The sequence below is a fragment of the Ochotona princeps genome, chromosome 5 (assembly GCF_030435755.1).
Source record: "Ochotona princeps isolate mOchPri1 chromosome 5, mOchPri1.hap1, whole genome shotgun sequence".
NCBI classification, from domain to species: Eukaryota; Metazoa; Chordata; class Mammalia; order Lagomorpha; family Ochotonidae; genus Ochotona; species Ochotona princeps.
The window spans coordinates 6,905,243-6,927,791 of NC_080836.1; the positions used below are offsets into that span (position 1 = coordinate 6,905,243).

The 22,549-nt window shown below is 42.6% G+C and overlaps 1 protein-coding gene across 1 annotated transcript in view; it reads left to right on the top strand.

Moving 5' to 3' along the window:
• The window catches only part of LOC131480344 (contactin-associated protein-like 5), a 478,118-nt gene that overhangs the window by 280,671 nt on the left and 174,898 nt on the right, over nucleotides 1-22,549 (top strand). Inside the window, exon 11 of the mRNA XM_058664336.1 lies at nucleotides 10,317-10,423. Coding sequence (XP_058520319.1) covers nucleotides 10,317-10,423 — 107 coding nt within the window. The remainder of the gene's footprint in view (nucleotides 1-10,316; nucleotides 10,424-22,549) is intronic.

Genomic DNA, 22,549 nt, shown 5'->3' on the forward strand with positions numbered 1-22,549 from the left:
GACACGGGATGTTAGTGTTGTCAGCAGTGTTTTAACCTATGGCAGTGCAACAGTGACTAGTGATATTTGAGCAAGTACTTGAAGCATGAGTGGATTCATGAAGTCAGATGAGGTCACTCCGGGAGTTCTTAGGTGAAGAGAGACTGGGACTGAGAGTAGGTGCTAGGCATTGGTTTGCCTGCACTGGAAGCACTATGTTGGCATCACACCTTAAAGATAATTAAAGACAGTATTAGAGGGAATATAAAACAGCTTAAAATTTGGTAACTACCTAAATAATAGCCAATATTTAAATAATGTTACCTATAGGACTAGGCTATGTAGTGTGTGTGTGTGTGTTCTTTTGATCTTCACAATGAGGCTATAAAATACATACCTTTTTAGAAATACTTATTCACTTAGGGCCCAGGGTGATAGCATGGTGGATGTAGTCATTGTCTTGAACGCACAAGGATCCCATATGGGTTCTGGATGTAATCCTGGCAGCCTTGCTTCCAATCCAGCTCCCTACTTGTGGACAGGGAAAGCAGTAGAGGACGGCCCAAAGCCTTGGGACTCTGCACATGTGTGGGAGACCTGGAAGAGGCTCCTGCTACCTGACTTTGGATTGTCTCAGCTCCATTCATTGCAGCCACTTGGGGAGTAAATCAAGTGACAGAAGATCTTCCTCTCTGTCTCTTCTCCTGTCTGTATAAAAAAAAAATAATAATAATAGATGCATGTTTTAAAAAAGGAAATATTTCTTAATTTAGTTGAAATTCAGAGTTCAGGAGAGAGAGTGTGTGTGAGAGAGAATGATAGGGAGATCTTAACATCTCTTGGCTTACTCCTCAGATGGCTGTGGTGACCCAGGTAAGCCAGACAAATGCCAGGAGCCAGAAGCTTCATCCTGGGTCTCCTACATTGATGTACGGGGCCCATTGACTTTCTTTAGCCATCTTCTGCTATTTTATTATTCCATTAATATGGAGCTGGATTAGAAGTGAAGCAACCAAGACAGGAACCAGCACTCATGTGCAATGTCAGTGTCACCGATGGTAGATTTACCAGCTACTTCAAGCCACCCCTTAAGTAGATGACATTGGCTCCATTACAGAGGTGATGCAGTTGAGACCTAGTGGCATCATCTGCCTTTCCCAAGTTCACACAGTCAGTATGGGGCTGAGTATGGTTGTACAACAAGAACTATATTGAAGACCTTTGGCCTACCCTAGGCCTTCCCTGCTTCTAAACCCGAGTTGGTAGGCATACTCCCTTCTCAGCAGAATTCAGAAAGAGAATATGATACTTTTCATTTTGTGTTAAACACATGGCATTTGTCAGATTGTGTTAGATCAGGAAGAGAAAGGTTGTAGATCCTGGTGAATTGACTGTTTAAGGCACCATGGGGTTGTTGCTTTTCCAGCTCTGTTCAATTTGCTATCTGTAGGGAAACACAATATAGGAGACTGTGAAGACAAAAACACACATTTAGAGGTAGTGTTTCACTAGCTCTTTGGGGTAATTAGGGAATTGAGGAAACTTTGACGGAGCTGGCATATATATCTTAAGAAATGAATTTTGAGCTGATTTGATTATGAACTTCCATCTGGAACTCTCCAGAAGAAATAATAATACATTTTTTGTGCTTTTAAGTGAGCACTTATTCCCACCGCTATCTCATCCTGTTTGAATCTCAGCAGTGGAGCAGAGCTTGGGAAGAACGTGATGCCTAGGCCTGAGATAAATGACGTTGAATAAAGATCCCTATCTTCTGTTACCAACGTCATCTCTCTCTCTCATATTGGTTTTCCCACAAGAAGGGGATCAGTGTCTTTCTGAGGTGGTGCTTCTCCATAGTGCAGGAGAAAAGGCTCCTAAGCACCTTGATTCATGGAAAACACAGAGTGCCGGCCAAAGCCAGACTAGCACTCCATTGAGCCTCATCACAGTCCTGTGAATCCCACTGTCCCCGCCTCCCTCTCCCAACACCCATACGCCCAAGAGGCTATCTGTAACATTGCTTCTGAAAGCCGTTAGAGCAATGAAACAGGTGATTTGTCACAACTGTGACAAAGTCACAATAACAGCAATGGTTATGAGATTGGGGTGTCATGTATTAAGGTAACACATCTGTCAACATCTGTCAAAATGCTAAGGTGCCCAGATCATTTTCCCTGAGATGTACTGGGACTAGGAAGTTCTGCTGCTTTAGAAAATAGAGCCTAAGGGAATGCACATGTTGATGTTAAGATTTTTCAAGTCAATTTTTGTGAGATGGGAAATATGTCTAAATTAATTGTTGGAAGAAATGGTCCTCAGTTCCTTCACATGACCCTCATCTCGATAAGCCTTCCCTCAGTATAGAGATGAGGATTTTCCATCATCCAGTTTTCACGTTCTTTAGAGTTCTATCTTCTATACAGTCAGTATCACATCTATTCTTTTCTTCTTTTACATCCACTCATTAGGTCCTTGAGGCAAAGGACTTGTAGTCATTTAAAACTGCTTTCCTGTAACCCAAAAGCATTCATTGGTGCCCCATTGTAAGCACTGTTTATAGCCACAGTAGGAAGCATCAAAGGAATTCATTATGTTTGCATTCTGGGGGAAAAAATAGGTCTGGTCCACAAGAGAGGGTCACTCCACTTTGGAATGAAGCCCAAGTTTAAAGATAGTTCTATGCCATGTTTCTTTTGAATGAACATCCCTCAGGAAGTAAATAGAACTCAGAACCCAGCTGTATTGTGTTATTATGACACGGACCTTTGAATCAGAGATGGACCCAGCTGTTGCTGTATTCCCTGTATGCTATGCAGGATGACCATTAACTTCTCCTCTTTCATTGACAGTATTCACCTCCGTCATTGATAGTTAACCAAACTGACACTGAGCTAAAATGAGTAACTGGCTTCAAAATGGAAACAGTTTCCCAGCACCCAGGTGGTGAATTCCATTTGCACATTGTACATTCCATTTGTACATTCCCTCCAGAGTTTTGGCAAGAATTAAGAACAGAAAGGTGAAGGTTCTTAAAAGTGAGAGAGAGAGAGAGAGAAATGAATAGGACTCTCTGTTAATCAGCAGGCTAGATTTTAGAAAAGCCTGCACAGTTAGGAAGACATTGCATTGAATAATATACCTACATACATATCCCAGTTGGTGTTTGTGAAGCATGATTAATGTTTCCACTTGGAAGTTACCAAATTGAAGCTTTCCTTCTAGATTCAGCTGCTGCTTCTGATGCTGCTGCTGCTTTGATTTATTTATTTATTCTTGGAAAGGCAGATTCACAGAGTGAAGGAGACACACAGAAAAAGATCTTCCATCCATTGGTTCACTCCCCAGATGGCTGCAGTGGCCAGAGCTGAGCTGTCCCAAAGCCAGGAGCCAGGAGGCAGGAGCCAGGAGGCAGGAGCCAGGAGATTCTTTCAGGTCTCCCACGCATGTTCAGGGTCCCAAGGATTTGGGCTGTCCTCTACTGCTTTCCCAGGCTACAAACAGGGAGCTGGATGGGAAGTGGAGCTGCCAGGATATGGACCAGTGTCCATATGGGATTCTGGCACATGCAAGGCAAGGACTTTAGCCGGTAGGCTACAGTGCCGGGCCCTTCACTTCATCTTAAAAAGATCTCTTTGACATGATTTACTGGACCACTACAGGCCGCAGCTTTGAGATGTACTGCAGAGAAGGCAGTAGGAAAGGTTGCAGTATGTCAGAAATGCAAGGAGAATAAGCAAATTTTATCTTTTAAGAGAGTGTAGAGTAACTGGAATTTCATATTTTTCAAAGCTCCACCATTGACAAACTGAGGTGCTATCCAGGACATACTGAGCACCATTGATTTATTGGTAGAAAAGGTTAGAATGTATGTGAATTGATTTTTTTCATGTACATATATAAGAATCTTTTCCTTGTGTTCAACTGAAGAGAACTTACTTATGTGTTGTGATGAAAGTTGCTTTTGGTCAATCCTGTTTGGAGTTCTGTTTCATAATATGTTTTGATTCTCAATTCTTTCTGCAAATCAGGGAAGTTTTCCTTTATCATCTCATGAATACATTTTTAAACCCAGTTTCTCTTTCTGTGCCCTCTGGATCCTCCATAACTCTTACATTTATCCTTTTCATCATGTCCGTTAATTCTAGAATACATTTCTTTTGCTTGACTCAGTTCTTCTTCCAATTCTGAGATTCTTTCTTCTGCCTTGTTCATTCTATTCTTGTGGTTCTCCACTGAATTTTTGTTTTGCTCCATTGTGTCCTTCATTTCTAACAATTCTGCTTGATCTTGTTTCAGTGTTGTTATTTACTGTGTGACCAGTTCCTTAAATTCCTTGAACTCTTGTATGCACTTCTTGTTGTTGAGAAGCAGCTTTATAACACATTTTAACAATTCTTTATCCTCCATTTCCTCAATTCTTCCGTTAAATCTGAGATTGGCAAAGGCTTTTGCCCCTTTGTGGAGGAGGCATCGGTAATATCCGCTACGCCTCTATCTCTTCTTTTGCTCTTGGTTACTGCTACGCTAGTTAGCAGATTTCTCTCCTTTGGGCTGCCTTCAAAGTTGTGTTGCCTGCAGGTCTACAGGTCACTTTTACTGATTGTATTTGATACCCAGTTCTTTGCTTGCAGTCATTTGCAACCTGCAAGTTTCAGTCTCAGGCTTTTGATCTTGGCATCCACCACAGTCTTTGTAGCCCCAGATTCTGGCTTACCACTCTCCAGCCATGCGATCCTGTGCTCTAAACACACCATTGCCTGCACAGTCTTTGCCCCACTGCCGGTTCAGTCAGTGCCTGGGATTAGAAAACACCAGATGTCCTAAATCACTGGGTTGCCAATGGTGCTGGTCTTGCTGAAACCTGCTCTCCATTAGCTCTGAAGGCCATCTGGATGTATTTTGTGTGGAACCTGTAGGATTTACTATTTAGTAGTTCCCCTGTGAGACAAGTGCTGTATATTGAGGCCGAAGTAAATTAACTCCTGGCTTAATGCCTGTACCACGTGTTGCTGTTCCTTCAACACTACAGGCTTTTCCTCAGTATGCAAAATGGCACCTGATATAGCATTGGTGGAACGTTTGGTTTGCTGGTCATTAGGTCTGGAAGCCATAAGGACCTTATCTTGGATGGATCTTGTAGGATGCCTAGTATGTACTGTTTCCCTTTGGGACCAATGCAATGCATTGAGCCAAAAAGAGCTCACTCCTGACTTAGGATATGCACAGCTTGCTGGTGTTCCTCCAGTCCCATGGTCTTTTCCTCAGTACACAGAATGGTCCCTGATGAGCACTGGTGGAGGTCTGTTTTGTGAAATCCACTCTGCTAATGCACTTGCTTGCTTGGGTGTCACTCTGTGTCACTCTGCTTCTACTCATGGTCACATCAAGCAGAGCAGCAGGAAAGTCAGTTCTGTACCTGGATTTACCTCCTGAGCTCCCAGTGAATGTCCCTTCCTACTGGACCAGTGGTGAGGCTCCGAATGTCATTTGCTGACTACCACTGGGGTATCTCGGCACTGCAACGGCACTCTACTGTCTCTGCTGCTTCCCCATGTCCATGGGTCTCCAGGTGCCCCTCTGCTGTTGGCCTGTTCTCTCCTATTTCCCGGATCATCACCTCTCAGCTTCACCCTATGCAATGATTCTCCAACTGTTTCAACATGTTCTTTTTTTTTTTTACTTTTTCCATTTTTTATTATATTTTTGACAACCTTTACATAGTTAATTAGGGTAGAAAGGTTCAAGGGCTACAGGAAAGTGGGTAAGACTATTATTTCCACATTGTTTTCTTCATGTATCTAAGGTAAAGGAGGATTTTAAGGGAGAAGCTCCACCCAGTCCCCCACCCACCCCAGGTCCCTGATGTGGGGCATGCTCTGAGGGTCTTGCTTAAGTGGTTTTGATAGTTCAACAGTTATGAATTGCTGCCAATCTCACCATTCTAAGCACGATGAGGTCATTGAATAATCCACTGATTGACATAGTCCATCTTAGAGTCTCTGTTTGCCCAGTTTTTCAATGCCAACATATGGCTGAGGTGGTTGATTGACTTGTTCTGTCCTCTGTCTTTTGATGGTTAGGATTCTGAGTCCAGCAGTTCGATTGGGGAGATCCCCAAAGAAACTTTGTCTGTTTCAACATGTTCTTACCTATTCGTTCATCTTGTTTTGCCCCCTAAGGTGATTAGATTTATTTCTATCACTTATGCAACAGACTTAGGTTAAATTGTTCTATTTGGTTTGCAAAAACTAATCTAAGAGGTCTGGCTACAAGAAGAAAGCATAACCTATAATATTCCTTATCTTAGTGTTAAAAACAAAGAAGCAATCAAGTTAACTTAAATAGGCTTAGAACATGTATAATACATTAATAAGCAAATATGCGGCAAATTAAGATCCCAAATAGTGATTGTTAGACTTCTCCAAAGGAGGAGGTCTTTAATTGTCAAGGGATGCTCACGTTGGAATAGGTCCTGTAATCTTATGGTGTTACTTAAGTAGCTAGAGAAGGGCTTTGGTTATCTGAAACAGCAATTTAAGAACTGAGCAGGTGCAAGGGCTGCTTTCTTGGTTGCTGTTTTTCAAAGGTTTCAAAAATGAATAACTAACAAGTTTTAAAATACAATTAAAACTTGATTTCTCTATTGTGGGGAATTTTTTTAAGGATGGTTTCCTAGAAGATTTTTTTCATCTCATTAAAACTAACAAAATGCATGTTTAGATTTTATCCAGAAACTGTTAATACCCAAAAAGAATCCTAAATGACATCAGCAAGAGTGCTTTGTTTATAACTCATTCTGGGGACAATTATTTTTCCAAGTATTTCTGTAACAGAATTATTAGTGACCTACACTGCAGCTCAAATATCCATCAGTAATCAAGCGAAAGTGCATCATTTACTAACACCCTAAACAGCCACTGCACGGGGTCCTTTTTGGAGGAACCAGTCCCTGTGCCCAAACAGGTCAATCCTTGCCTGTTCTGCACAAAAGACTATCCTTTCTTGCTTCACCATTTCCTTACCACTTAGAAAAGCAGCAAAAGCAAGGCTCTTCTCTCCTTTCTTTCACAGTGAGCTCATTGTGGTGCTCAGTGGTCAGCAGGTAAAAGTAAGCTGAGTGCAGTCCAGTTAGTGGTTAACTGCAGAAGTACAGTAAAGTGCAAACTCTCTGCTGGCTGTCGCTCCCTTGCAACTGTCATTCATCCATTTAATCAACCATTTATTGAGTGTCTGTCTTCTTTAAAACTTTGAATATGTCTTTGTGCTATACAAAAGGCTATTTTTCCATCATCGTTTCCAATATACTCATGAAACTGACCTTCAGTGGCAGAAAGAAAGAATTTACACTTTTGATGTAAAAAAAGAGAGGGGTGAGATCACTCTACTGAAAGTTTGCTTGCCAGGATGCTTCAGATTGGATTCTGGCTTCAGTTCTGAGAAACATCTGCCTCTTGTCTTCACCCAAATGATTCAGTCTTCCTCCTCTGGGGAACCACTCTTCCTGGACAACCATCAAATACCATAATAACTTTCATGTCTATGGCTTTCTCCCTTCTCCCTTCTACTTCCAGCTCTTCTGTGCCCTTCTTTTGACTAATCTCCATCATCTAAAACAGCTCCAAAGTCAATAGCAGCTTAGCTGGGCTCATGGAGAGGTGAAAAAAGCCGTCGTGTGCATGTTGAAAGTTGTCTTTGTTTAACACTGTGTATGAAAGGAAGCCACATCTGCCCTTCTCAGTCTGCCTAAGTGTACGCAAGGTTACAGACCTTGACCTTGGCTAGCGGAGTTAAAGACCTTACACCTGAGCATGTAATGACCCCCACAACATGTTCAATGCTCTTCCCTTTCTAGGTTCATATCTTTAAATGTGAAGTTCATGATAAATAGAGAAAGAAGTAAATAAAACTGGTTAAAATGAACCTATTTAAGGAAATGGAAATCACATTTATAAACTGTCTTTGTTAAAGTAAGCAACTTGGCCTTATGCATCTTTTATTTCAAGTACTGACTTTACAGATGAGATTGTCTAATCATAGTGTGCAACGAACCAAACTGAACCCAGCTCCAAGGCAGCCCTCCAAGTATTCATTCATTATCTTGCCTCACTCTAGGAAAATCACATTTTCCCTTTCCCAAGTAATATTTCCCTCCATTTCACTACATCTTTTGTCCTTTGATTGCCTGTGGGTAAATAAATTTCCAGTCCACAGTTTTATTGGTAAGTGGAGTTTGTTAATACTGCAATACAATGTCTATGTGGGCTTATTAAAGATGTCTTTCACACTTCATATTTATTGCTTACAGCTACAATCTCTCTGCCTATTGGCTTAATGAGATTTGGATGCCTCAGATTATAAAGTGCAGATGACAAGAAATAGATGTGTTTTGTTTCTGTTTGAGATCCTGTTAGTTCTAACTTGAACTAACCTGAGTGAAATGAGGATATTCCTGGAAGGAGTTCAGATTGTCTTAATAACTGTAACAGAGATGAAAGCATCCCTTAGGAGATCCACGGGCACAGCCACATTTGGGAAGGAGCAGGGACAAGCTGCAGGCTTAGCATCAGAGTTCACATTCCGTGTCCTTCAGGCTCCATGGGTCAGCTCTGCTCTCCCCGCCATGTGTCCTGAGCCAGATGTCCTTCTCTGGGTTGAGAGCAGACTCACTGAGAACTTCCTTCAAGACAGGCCCAGAGTCAAATTCCATGCTAAGATTGTGGTGATAAGGAAATCGATGCTCTGAGTTTACCTGACCTCCTCCTCAGTACAGGAGTGCAGGGAGGTATTCCACATCACTTGAGCGGCAGCCCTGTGTCCCTGCTTCTCTACCAAGGTGGGGCACCAACCAAGAGGTGTTGAATTTGTGGCAGAGACTCAGGTTTGTGTTTTCGTTTTTAACAGTCTGTATAATTGATTTCCTAGTTCCTTTCTCCCACTATTTTCCATATGCTGAGGCACATAAGGGTGTTAAAGTACATGACAATTGAATACATTAGAATAATTAATACATGGATTTCAAAAATGTTCACAACCAAATAAGTTTATTTTTGCATTCTACTTCTCCATGCATGGAAATTTGGAAATTTGGATATCATGAAGTTATCAGCAAGCTTTGGCCAAACATCGGTGGTGTCAGCATATTGTAGGTTTGCTGTGCTGACCAGAAAATTTCTATTAAAATGTCTGAACTTATGCATGGATACTAAATTGTGGCTTCTGAAGCATTTTTTTGCTGGAGGGTTTCCTACCTATTAGAGCATTAGAATAAATCATCATATCTTGCTTGCCTCAGATTCTTGGTGTTTCCACAATGGTCACATTTAGCATACTATAACACTTAAGTAACTTCATTCCTCACATTGTCTTCATTTGTAGATAACATAATGCTGTTCTTTTACCCTTAGACTCACAGAAAGATTGTCTTAAAGAATGACAGTATCTATCACGGCTTTTGTTCTTAATTCTGTTTACTGAACACCTGCATCTCATGGTGGCAACAGTGAGATGTTTGACTGTGATATTAAAGGTTATGAGGAAAGGACTCCACACGGCACATGGCTGAGCTGGAGTGTAAACACAGACAAATGTATTTAAAAAAAAACTGATAAAGAAACGAAACTGAAATCAAATTAATTTTAGGGCAATATGCTTTGAAATCCATGAAGATTCGACACGATTTTCTTAAAAGCACCCTAGCATGTCTTTCTGAAATTTAAATTTCTTATACAAAAAAAAAATTCCTTCATTTTCATAACTGTGATGATACCCTTCAGATGGAGCCATCTAAAGGCGTTTGCTAACATATTCTATGAATACCATAGTTAATTTTAAATATTTGTACTAAAAACATTGTTCAGTGTAACATACAGATTTATGTAGTAAGGATCTTAGTTTAAATGGCCAAAATGAGCAATCGTGTACTGCGCGGAGTGCAGGAGCCTGCAGCTTCCTCCCATGTGGGTATGCCTGTCGGCTTGGATCAATGGACTAGTGGCTAAATCCTTGCCTTGTAAGTGTCAGAATCCCATATGGGTGCTGTTTCATGTCCTGGCTGCTCCACTTCCCTTCTAGCTCCCTTTTTGTGCCCTGGGAAATCAGTCAAGAAAGGTCCAAAGCCTTGGGATCCTGCACCCGTGTGGGAGACGTGGAGGAAACTCCTGGCTTTAGCCTGGGCAGCAGACAGGAGATCCTTCCTTCTGTCTCTCCTTTACTGTAAATCTGTCTTTCCAATAAATCAACTTAAGTAAAAAAGGACACTGCTGATTTGAAAAATGGTATGCAGCTGTTCCAAAGGACAGGCTTTAACTTGTTTGCTCTAAATTCTTTCCCTTTAGGTGTTTGCCAAACTACTGTGAACATGGAGGGAGCTGCTCCCAGTCCTGGTCCACCTTCCATTGTAACTGCAGTGGCACGGGCTACATTGGTGCTACTTGCCATAACTGTGAGTAGACACCAGCGTTAGCATCAAGGTGCATTCAGTGCCAAATGAACACTTACTGTTAACTCACTGAATGTGTGTGTTTTCTGAGGGGATGCTTGTGCCAAACACTGGTGAGTAGCCAAGATACAATCCATATGCATAGGTAGCAATGATCTACCAGCAAAGCAAACAGAAAATATAAGAATGGGAATAGAATTAGATAACTATTGAGAATGAGAAAAATGAAGGTGCTTCAGGTACATAGAGATAGTTATTCAGACAATGGTATTGTATGGATGAGCTAAGTTACTCTGTTGGAATCAGCAACCTCCCATTTCAGTGATCACTTCATGGTTACTTGTGCTGCTTGCCTGTCACGCATTGAGGGGAGATCTTCTTTAACAACACTCTCATTCTGAGCTAGTGAGGCCCAATCATCTGGTAAGTTACCATGGCAGGGAGAAGAAGGTACAAGGGAGCACTGCTAGCTTTTCAAGACTTCTACCTGAATGTGGCACCTGTGGCAACCTTCCACTGGGCAAATATAGTCACACAGGTACAGTCAAACTTCCTGGAGGATGACGTGCAGTCTAACCATGGCAGGTGTGACAATGACACCTGAGTATTGGTGAGAAGGATAGATGATGGCTTGTTCACCATGGAGTTGTGAAACCTTTATGTAGAAGATTTGAACTATCTTGATGTAAATTACAGCAGGAAAGTCGGAAAGGTATTCACAAGCAAAGGAATACACTGAAGCCTATAGTACACCAGTATCCTGGGGAAACTGAGTGTGCAGGTTGTTCCACATGGCTGGAGGACACCTGTAGGAGGAGCAGAGAGTGGCATAGCACAGCTTTACAAAGGGTACCAGGTGAGGAGCAAGTGGAAATGCGTCAGATGGGCCCTAAGTTGAAGTGAACATTGAAGAAAGCATCGTATAGAGAAGAAAAAGGTTTCCACTGAGAAGAGCCTTGTATGAATACTGTGCAAAATGGATTCCAAACATAAATAACACAGATGGACCTGAAGATGCTGCTTATGGCTTTAGGTGAATATGTGAATATGTGAAATTTGAATGTGAGGGGTTGGAGAAGGATTTTCTGGAAGGAAGGAACCATCAAGACAAGAAGTGGATAGTTACCTTAGTGCCACAGACCCCTACATCCCGCACTCAAATGACCAGATTCAACCTGCTGCTCTGGTCCCTGAATCCAGCTTCCGGCAAGTGCAGCTCTAAGTGGCGTCCTTGATGACTCGAGTAGTTGACTCCCTAACAGCCAGTTGGGAAATCTACATTGCTTTCCTGTCTCCTGGCTTTTGTCCCAGCTGAGACTCAGTCACTGTGGGTATTCAGGGATAACACGAGAATTCTCTCAGTGGGTCTCTTAAGATATCTCAGTCTATCAAATCAGCGAATCAGCGGGAGATTTAAATCTAGTTGAGCTGAAGCTGTCCTAAGGACTGCAGTGGGATTCTCACTTGGACAGGGCTGACTGGATTTTTTTTCTGTTCTTGCTGCTTTTGGGCTGGCACTTGGACTTCTAGAAAGGCACTCAACTGTAGGAACCAGCTGGGCTGGGCTCTGACCCTGATCAGAGATGCACTCCTTGTTGAGGATCTATCAGTTATCATTCAGCTTCCCCTGTGCTGGGAGCACAGACTCACCAGGGACAGAGAAGGTGCTCAAAAAACCAGAGAAGACAAGACTGCAGTGATCACAATGGGGTGGCAGTGTCACTGTTCAGAGTTACCTGAGGAAAGGGAAACAAGGACTGGCTTTATGATAAAATATCTCATTCAATTTTTATTTTTTTCTATTTAAATATTTTGAATGAAAGAAATTGTATTTGAATTTTACTGAGCAATCATACTTCAATCAGGATTTAATTTCATCACTTCAAAACTTTCTATATTTGCAGAGCCTATGAAGGAAAACTAATAAATTCTTGTGTGTTCAACTTAGGCTATAATTATATGTTTCTGGGCTCGGCATGGTAGTCTGGTGGCTAAAGTCCTTGTCTTGAAAGTATCTGATCCCATTTGGGTGCTATTTCTAATCCCAGTGGTCTCACTTCCCATCAAGCTCCCTTTTGGTTCCCTAGGGGGGCAGTGGAGGATGGTCCAAGACCTTGGAAAAATGTACCCACGTGGAGGACCTGGAGGAAGCTCCTGGCTCCTGGGTTTGGATCAGCTCAGCTTTAGCCATCACGGTCACTTGGGGAGTGAATCAGCAGATGGAAGATCTTCCTTTCTGTCTCTCCTCCTCTCTGCATATCTGACTTTCCAATAAAAATAAATAAATCTTAAGAAATTATGTTTCTATGTAAGATTCACAACAGATACCAATCTGTAAATTTTAAGTCTGGTTCCAGAAATATTATACCTACATAGTTAAGAATAATGCATATTTTCATAGAAACATTGCAGCACACACACACACACACAATGCCTTTTAGATTGCTAATGTCATTTCTTTCTAAGGAGCTCAGAGGGAATTGGGATGGTCATCAGTTCAATGCTGACAGAGGACGGCCTGAAAGAAAATGAAGCAAAGCACCCAACATCGTAGCTAAATCCCATCGCAGCAATGCAGCATTCCTATGACTTCTAAAGCTCACTCTACTCACTTTCTCTAAAATGTAATTTAGCCAAGTTTTGTAGAGTTGAGAGACACAAAGGCTGATTTTATTTCATTTACTCCATCCATTAGACTAAAAATAGATTTCTAGTCTTTGAAAAACAAATGTGAAATTGAAAATGAGTGGAAAGTTGCTGACTTTTAAAGGAACGCTGTCAAGGTGACTTTGACACATAAAGCCTTGAGAATATTGTTCCTTACATCCACATCTTCCCATTCCTCCTTCTGTAAATGTGCTCTGTGCCTGCACTGAAGTGCACAGTACTGTGAGATGTCACCTTCCATTCTGAGCTCCCAGCCAGAGAGAATTAGAAGCGCTTGTGTGTCTGTGACAATGGGCTAGCACAACTCAGGTGATCCTGAAGTTCAGAAAGTTGCCTCTCCCCTCACTGATGCTCCCCTCCCTTCCTCATTGGGTGAGCAGACTTGCTTTGGGTAACTCTGTGAATGGAGTCAACCAACCCCTGCATCTGTACCCTCCCCAAGTATGCATTCCACATTAAGTGGAAGCTGTCAAAATACAGAAGATGGCAAGCATGATGCCCACAGGTAAGACTGTAGAAAGGCGATCCCACACTGCTGCTGTGAAGAAAACGGCGGAGTCTACAGTGTGCCGGGCCACGTGTTGTGGAAGCAGCCACCATGAGCAGAATACTCCAGGCCTGTTTTTTCTGATTGTTCAGACTATTCTATTTGAAAAGAGATAGATAGAGAGAGAGAGAGAGAGAGAGAGAGAGAGAGCTTCTTGAGTGTTTTTGTAGTTGCTTTGAACTTCTTTAGGATTCAATTTATTTTTTATACTGTTAGAGCTCTCTGAGAAGACTAACTCAGGTCAAATAAGATTGTCTTCTTTCTGCCCAGTGTTTCAGGGTAAGGGAGATCTCCGGGTGATGTGGAGGTACAGTACACTGTCTAAGGACAATTCTCTAAAAGTGAGAATTGCCAAAGCCTTTAGATACGGTAGGTTGCTGTCAGCAGTTAAGACATGTATGTTTCATCTTCATGCTCCTTCTTATCTGATGATGGGTGGTGAACACAGCTATGCAAGCTAGGACACATTTCAAACACGCTTTGGTGAAAACCATCTCCAAAGAAAAACGAGAGTGTGTATGTGGGCAGTTCCCATTCCACAGAGGGCACTTGAACCCATCACATGTCATCAAGCCCAAGTTGTAGATTGTTATATCATGTCTTTTCCTTGCTGCAACTAGAGATCTCTGTCCAAGATTGCTTTTAATTCTGCAAAGGAGAAATTAATTGTGAAGCAGTGAAGCAGTGTTTGGCGTCCACATGAAGTCCTGCCACCCTAGTCAATATTAAACATTTTCCAATTGTCAGAAAGCTTTTGCCATGGCGGTTAACTCTATACAATGTGTGAGATCAGACGTTTTTAAATTTGAAGCTCAGAGAATATATCTCTTTTTTTTAAAAAAAAAGATTGATTTACTTTTATTGGGAAAATTAGATATACGAAGAGGACAGACAGAGAGATAGAGATCTTGCAGCTGCTGATTCATTCTCCAAGTAGCCTTAACGGTCAGAGCTGAACTGATCCCAAACCAGGAGCTTCTTCCTGGTCTCCCATGCAGGTGTGGGGGGTTCCAAGGCTTTGGGCTGTCCTCGACTGCTTTCCCAGGCTGTAAGCAGGGAGCTGGATGGGAAGTAGAGCAGCCAGCATATGAACCAGTACCCATATGGGGTCCCAGCGCATACATGGTGAGGACTTAACCACTAGGCTACCCCTCTGGCCCCATTAGGGAATGTATCTTAGTCTTGATGTTATTGTCTGCCGGAGTCCAGCTCCAGCCGAGAGTTCAGAGCTCGGGAAGGGTGTGTGGAGTTGGCGATAAAGAAAGACACAGACACTGACACTTGGTGCATTCTTGCATGTTCTCACCTGGTCTTACCCGTTCTCACACATTCTTACATGGTCTCACCCGTTCTTACATGGTCTTGCACACATTCTTACATGATCTTGCACACAGCCCAAGAAAAGGCTGTCCTTTTTATTTACTCAGACACCTCACAAGCCTCTGCACAAGTAACTAATTATTTTGCTTTTACTTCATGACTCAGGGGTCATGTACAGTCATTTGATCACTCCGTCTGCACTTCAAGGCTAAGCAGGCGTCTCAAAAGATAATTCTGAGCAAGCCATTATTCACTCTTTAACAGTAGTTATGGAGCAACAGCCAGGACTCCAAGGTCAAGGCACATGCGATCATCCGCCAACTGGTAGCACATTCTCATCACATTGTTCACTTACACAATCCACCCATCATCTAACAGGAAAACAGGCCACAAGGGGAAAAAACCTCCAAAACAGAAATCCCAAATACAGAATCCCCCCACAACTACAGACTCCATAATTCTATAAACAATGAGACAACAATCAAAAGCATCCCTCTCTAATGCAAGCATTCCCAATTCCTTCAGTCAAAAATCACAGAAGCAGCTAAAACAGCTATACTCTCCATGCTCCAAAACATTGCAAAAACAGGCTAGCCTTAGAGATGACAGCAGCCACATTCATTGCCATAGCAGCCTCAGCTCTCACTCCCATCACTTCCATTCCTGTAGGTCCACTGGGTGTTACCTGACTGGCCAGGCCCTGGAAAGGAGGCAGATCTGCCTCACCTGTGACCTCCTGTCCTCCTGCTGCCTTCTGGCCTTGAACCAGCCACCATCTTAGGGCAGGGCATTCGTGCAGTGCTCCCAACAATTGTCTATGTTACTATGCTTCCAAATTAGAACTTTAGCTGTAAAAGTTTATTGGATGGATGGATAGATAGACAAATAGATATCATTACAACATAATGATATGGAAATATTTGTAGTCCAAGGAGTCCCATAAATATTTCAAGATCACACAGCCAATAATTGTCATTGCCAGGACTTCAGAAAAGGAACCTGTCTGCATATACTGGATGTTAGGCCCCACCATTCATTTCAAGCAAGTAAATACTGTATTTCTAAACAACGGCTCTAAAAAAGTGCTCCATAGATTTCTTATCATGACCTGAAGAAACTTCATGTAGCTTCTTAACCCTGAAATGTCATTAGCACATTGATCTCAAATGCACTCAATCACTGGAAGGATTCTAGGATGGTGGACCCTCCACGTACCCCTCTTCCCAAAGAGGGTAACTCAGTGTGATGTGTTTTGTCCATAGCATTATCATACCTTGCTCTCCTATTTGAAATAGGATGTGTGTGGGCTCCATTGTTCTGGAAGTCAATGGATGTAGGAATAATCAAGAAAGAATAGATTGGGAAATTGGTTTGACATCCATTAATTAGTGTGTAGTGTTTTTAGCATTAGTACATTATAATGAAAATTAGTGCCCAAATAACAGACGAGGGACTCCGTCCTTGGGCTGCTGTGGTGTCTGAATCCGGAATTTTTTTCAAGACATCATAATCCTCAGTGCCAGTTCTGGCAAATCTCTCCAACTTTCAGGCTATTTTTCCATGTGGGACACACATACATACGTCACATGTAAGTCAGCTTTTACTCTGTGTCTGACTTACGGGATGAGCCAAACACACTGAGTGACCCTAGGACCACTGAGGAATTGATTTTTGTTTTTAAGGAATAAAATTAACAAGAAGGAGAGGATTCTGGCATTGTATGCTCCGAAAATAATACAAAATAATGCAGAATCATAAGAGAAATTGGATGTAGTGAACAGCCACAGTCTAGGGACTGTGCAAGGGGGAGCATCTGAGATGCGTGGAGAGGCTGCTGTGTTATGGTGCCCTTACTCTGCACTCTGATCCCTGTCATGACCCGCACAGCCAGAGAACGCAAGGGAAAGGCAAGAATATGGGTTGGCATCAACTCCAGTGATTGTAGATTTATACCATAATTCATTTGGGTATCATCAATGGATGAGCAATTTTAGGCTTCTTAAAAATCTTAGAAAAATAAAAGCACAGTGAATAAACTCGCATATGTGCTTCTAAAGCAATTGCGAGCAAGCATGTATCTGCAGTTTAAATTCCTAGAAGAGCAATTGCTGGACCAAAGGTGAGATGTGATCTTTCTGCGTACTGACAGACTGGCTTCCAAAAGCACTGGGCCCATTTTCATCTCTATTAGCAATTCAGAAGTGCAGGTCTCCCTGTAGACTCAGAGAATGTTGGCAACGGTTGGAAGTTTTGCCAGTGTGTTCATTGCTTTGTGTGACAGCATAAACAGAAACAGTTAAAGGTCTGGTGGTGTTAAATAGTGATAGAGTGTTGTGAGGGCATGGCCCTCCTCCCCAGAGCCTCCAGTGTGTGGGGAGACACTGTGTTACTGATGATTAATAGAATGCCATTTCCTGAATGTTCCTTCTCTGTTTACCCATCTACTGATCTATCTGTCGAGAACAATATTCATTGTTGTCTATAAACTTGTGTGGATTTCTGAGAATGTACAAGGCCATTATAAACATTCAAATGATAAAAAAATATAGTTAAAAGTGCACTGTATTTTGTTGCAACAGATTGAAGAACACATATGTTATTTTTAGAACATAAAAATTCCTCAGTTTTGAGGGTCCCTATGCTCATGGGTTTAGAAACTTTTGCACAAAAAACTTATTTAATTCCATTTACATTAGCATTTGAGCTAAATGTGTGTGTGTGTGTGTGAATGTGTGTGTATTGGCATTTAATTTTTTGCCTTTCTATAAAACAGAACACGGGCCCACATTTTCAACAAATTGTTTATTGGAAAAGCAGAGTTAGAGAAAGATTTTCAATCTGCTGTTTCACTGCCATTTTTCTGGACTAAGCCAGGAGCCAGCCCAGAAAGCCCACCCTGGTTTCCCATATGGCTGTAGACTTAGAATCACCTCAGTTGGCTCTGTTCCTTTCCCAGGTGTGTTTGATGAGAAGTGATACAGCAGGAACTAGAACCAATGCACACGTGGGATGCTGGTATTGCAGGCTGTGGCTTGACCCACTGACCTGCAGTGCTGCCCTCTGGTGGCGTGTGCAATAATTGAAATATAAGGGTCACACTATGCAAAACGGAATTAGAAAGTGGGAGTTTCTTATGGAACTTGAATTCAGAAACAACAACAACAACAGCAACAACAAAAGGATGCAGAAGCAGTGGGAAAGAAGAAGCCTCTGTTAGCTGGCTCACCACCCAAGCACCCACAGCAGCAGGCTTAGTGCTGGAGCTGAAGTTAGGGGCCCGGACTGGAATGCAGGTCACCCGCGGGGTGGGCAGGAGGAACCAGTTACCTGAACTAGGACTGCTTCTTCCCCGAGTCTGTATTGCCAACAAGATGCAGTCAGGGTCTGAAGCCTGATATTGAACCCGATCAAGCACTCCAATGGGCGAGCTGGGCATGTCTTAATAACTAGGTTAAATCCTTCCCAACTCACTATCTTTTTCTTTCTTTCTTTTTTTTTTTTTTTTTTAACATCTTACCAGTGATTTCCATTTTCACCTAGGAGGTAAAATGACAGATTCAGATGTTTCAGCCCCCAGTTCAAATGCACACAACAGCTAGGAATGGGCCAAGTCAAAGCCAAGATTCAGAATTCTAATCCAGGGTTTCGAACCTAGGTAACAACGAACCAAGTGCTTGAGCCACCATCTGCTTCTCTCAGGACGTGAATTAGCAGGGAACTAAAGTCAAACCACAGTTGACACTCCAGCCAGGCCTCCTGATACGGGGTGTGGCTCACTTAGCAGACTCAACTCCTCAGCCAAATGTGTGCCCGTTGTGTGGACTTTCTGAAGCTCCCTTGTAGACACAATTGGCAGGTTCACAGCAAAATGGCTTGTCCTCAAGCCATGCCTCTGTGTATAAGCGAAAGGGGAAACACACCCCTACGGGATGCCTTTTCTCAGTCTGGTGCAGAGGACCTGCAGAGCAGGAGTCCTTCAGAGCAGAAGGAATGCCTGGTGTTCCTAAGGCTCTCACTTCATGGCTGTGAGACATGGGCGGGAAGGGTAGTGAAGAGCTGGCCTGTGGGAATCACGTGGGCTGGGCTGAGCATCAGCCTGAGGAGGCACTGGGCAGCCAGGTGTGGGGACAGTAGTGAATAGAGAAAGAATATCCCTTGACACTTTACAGGTCTTTAAAATTCTCCAGGGAAGAACGTGTACCTCGGTTATAATTAGAATTGTGGGCAGTTACCAATAAAAGTACAGGAAGGGAAGGTGTGAATACTGGCAGAATGTCTTTGTAATTGTTTGAAACATTCCAATCCTCTAATAACAAAAGGGAAAATAAAATGAGTACACAGATTCCCTGATGTGATTCCCTACCAAGAAATCAAAGTTCTTTCATTTTCATTTTTCTAGCATTAAAACATAAAGATAATCTCATTAAAGACATTTTTGAATGTAGGCAAAAATTAGGCAGTGACTATCAAGATCAAATCTGGTAATTCATAGACAACAGACTCAAAGCGGCACTAAACAATAGCAAAACGACTATACCAATGCATGAGGGGGGAATCGGGTGTGATCCTGACAACCTCTTAACAGGAGGTCATGTGCGTGGAGCAGGGGGGCACTCCAGAGTGGAGCAGGTGGTAAGGAGAAAGCCTGGATCCCAACCATAAAGACTCTCAGACCTTCACCACAAACTATTAATACGAGCAACAAGGACTATATCCCAACTGCCAAGGAGGCCACAGGGAATTGGATGCCCTCGGAGGCCGAGTACTCTGAGGTCACCCACCCCCAACCGGAGCTTCCGCTGGGGATGGAAGAAGTCCAAACACTACCGCGCAGAAACCAACGTCATCGGAAAGACAACCAGAAGCCCTGAGCGGTCCGCAGAAACAGAAGAACAATAAATGTCCTTCGGGACCAGGGAGGAGAGCTTTCTCTGGTCTGAGCCTGGCTCCACCTCTGGAACCCCACCCTCCCTCGCAATGACCATCAGGATCGCTTCGAAAACCCCTCACAGCAAACAAACAATCATACAAACTAAAAAAACCTAAAATAAATAGAAAAACAACAGAAAGTAGAGCTTGAAATCTGACAGGAAAGAGCTGGCATGGATTGGCTCATGCCTTGCTGGGTGGGACACAAAGATTAGTTACTCCTCACCATGGTGTTGAGGATTTTCCTGCACACCCGCCCCCAAAAATGTTCTGCACCTTAATTGTCGACAAATGTCTTGTTAGAGATACAAGCCAGTCTAGATTATCCTAAAATCTGCCAAGATCAGCAAAATTGTATACTTCAACACAACAAATGGCTAAATACTAAAATGAAATAGACACGAGACAGCTGAATGGTACCTTATAGCCATTTTAAGGTATATAGCAGCCGGTCCTGAATATAAACTAAAATTGAAATGTCAATGAGCTAATCATAGGTTGTGGTTAGGACTTGCTTTTTTTTTTTTTTAACATACTGGTTACTCAAAACCATGTCAATTCCATAATATTGCAAATTGCTGTTGATGTTATATTGGGACTCTTAATCGACTGGGATGATATTCTACCAGCTCTAACTTCGGACCAGAAATGGTCTCCCCAAGAAACTGTTCAACCCATCTGGACAATAAGTAGCTGGACTTTATGCTTGGTATATGTTTGCAAGGAAAGAATCTTGATTGAATTTGAACTGTAATACTGCATCAAGGTGGAGGAATCCACCAGGGGGGAGGGGCGTGGGGACTCCCAGAGCCTATGAAACTGTCACATAATGCAAAATAATTAATAAAAAAAATTAGGCAGTGAGATTGAAAGAAACAAAAAGGTTAATGGATTTGAGGAAAAAAAAAAAAAAAGGATTGCTCTAAATTTTCTAAGCCTTGGGATCTTGCACTGTGTGGGAGACCCAGAAGAAGCTCCTGGCTCTTAGTTTTGGATTATCTTAGCTCTGGCTGTTTTGGCCATTTGGGAAGTGAACTAATAGATGGAAGATCTTTCTGTCTCTCCTTCTCTCTGTAAATCTGACTCTCCAATAATGGAATCAACCAACCAATCAATCAATCTTTTAAAACTGCAGTTGAATTTGCTTTGAATTTAAGCTTTAAAAGGTTTGAAAGTGAAGAAGAAAAGAAATCACATGAGCATCTATCAGGCAAGAGTTACTCAAACTCAGAATCTGACAGGTACACAGAGTCCAAACAAAACCATACAACACAAGTCTAGTGAGAAGAAAAGTGGGGTGCTGCCTGTTGACGCCCCAGCCTGCTGCGAAAGGGAAAATCCCTCCACATAGCTGACCTTGCCAAAGAGGAAGATTTCCATGGAGCCTGTGGCTGCCTTACCAAAGGCATCAGTAATGATTGTAGTATAAACAGCACTCCAGGAAATGCATCCCTGAGTGGGAGAAAAGTACCATTCCTCTGCTGGGGCTCCATCATACACAGGAGGCGTGGACTTCGATAGTGAACTTTGTCTTGGCAGGATTCAGACGCAAATGATCTGGAAAAACCTGTAACTTGAAGGTACTATGTAAATCCGGTGACATTGTCAGTGTTACAGAAACACGTAACCGCTTAGCCTGAGACTGTTTTCGGGGTCTGATGGCATTGTGGGTTTTGCTTCTTTCTTGCTAGGTGGTACATTTGCACTTAGGGAATAGGAAGCCAGCTTTTATGACAGTGCCCAATGGCAGTTAGTGCTGCTAACCCAGTGTTGCCTGCTCTGGGAACCAACACTTAATGTTAGCAGGCAGGCTAAGTTTGCCAGCCCATCCCTCCCTGTAGAAGCATTCCCCGAGGGAGTTTTAATTTGGAATTTCTGACGAAAAATGTATCCACAATACAAATGCCTTTACACGTCAGGAGAAGAATCCCTGGACCTAAACAGTAGCTAAGTCAAATGTCCAGAAAATTGTGGGCTGCCAATCTGCATTATTTAAATTACCTATCTACAATCCAATTCACACACACACACACACACACACACACACACACACATACATACATGATATTCCCCAGATGTTCACCGTGATGTGGCTGGGCTCAGCTGAAGCCTGGTACCAGTAACATGAGCAACACATCTGGTCTGAGTCTCCCACCTAAGTCCTGGGGCCATCTCCCACTGCTTCCTGAGGCATGTTACCAGGGAGCTTGGATGGAAATGAAAGAACTGGGACTCTAACCGGCGCACACACAGCAGCTTAACCCACAAAACTACAAAACTCACCCCCCTTCCCCCAGCCTGTAGTGATGACCTTGGAAATAGTACTGCCTAATGCTGGGCTTGGGCAATGCATCCTGAACTGGGCAGGAAGGTTCAAGTGGCTGAAAACTCACTTAATCTGAAGGCCCCTTTGTCAATATTTTTCTGAGTTCATTTTAGAATGAGGAAAAGCATCACTTGAAAATACTATCTTTTAAAGATAACTTTAAATATTTACAAAGATTGGGGCTGTTGCTGTGGCACCGTGGGTTAAGCCGCCCCCTGCAGCATTGACAGCCCAGAGTCCTGGAGCATTAATGACCCAGGGAAAGCAGCAGACAATGGTCCAAGTACTTTGGAACCCACACTCACGTTGAAGAACCAGAAGAAGCTCCTGGCTCCTGATT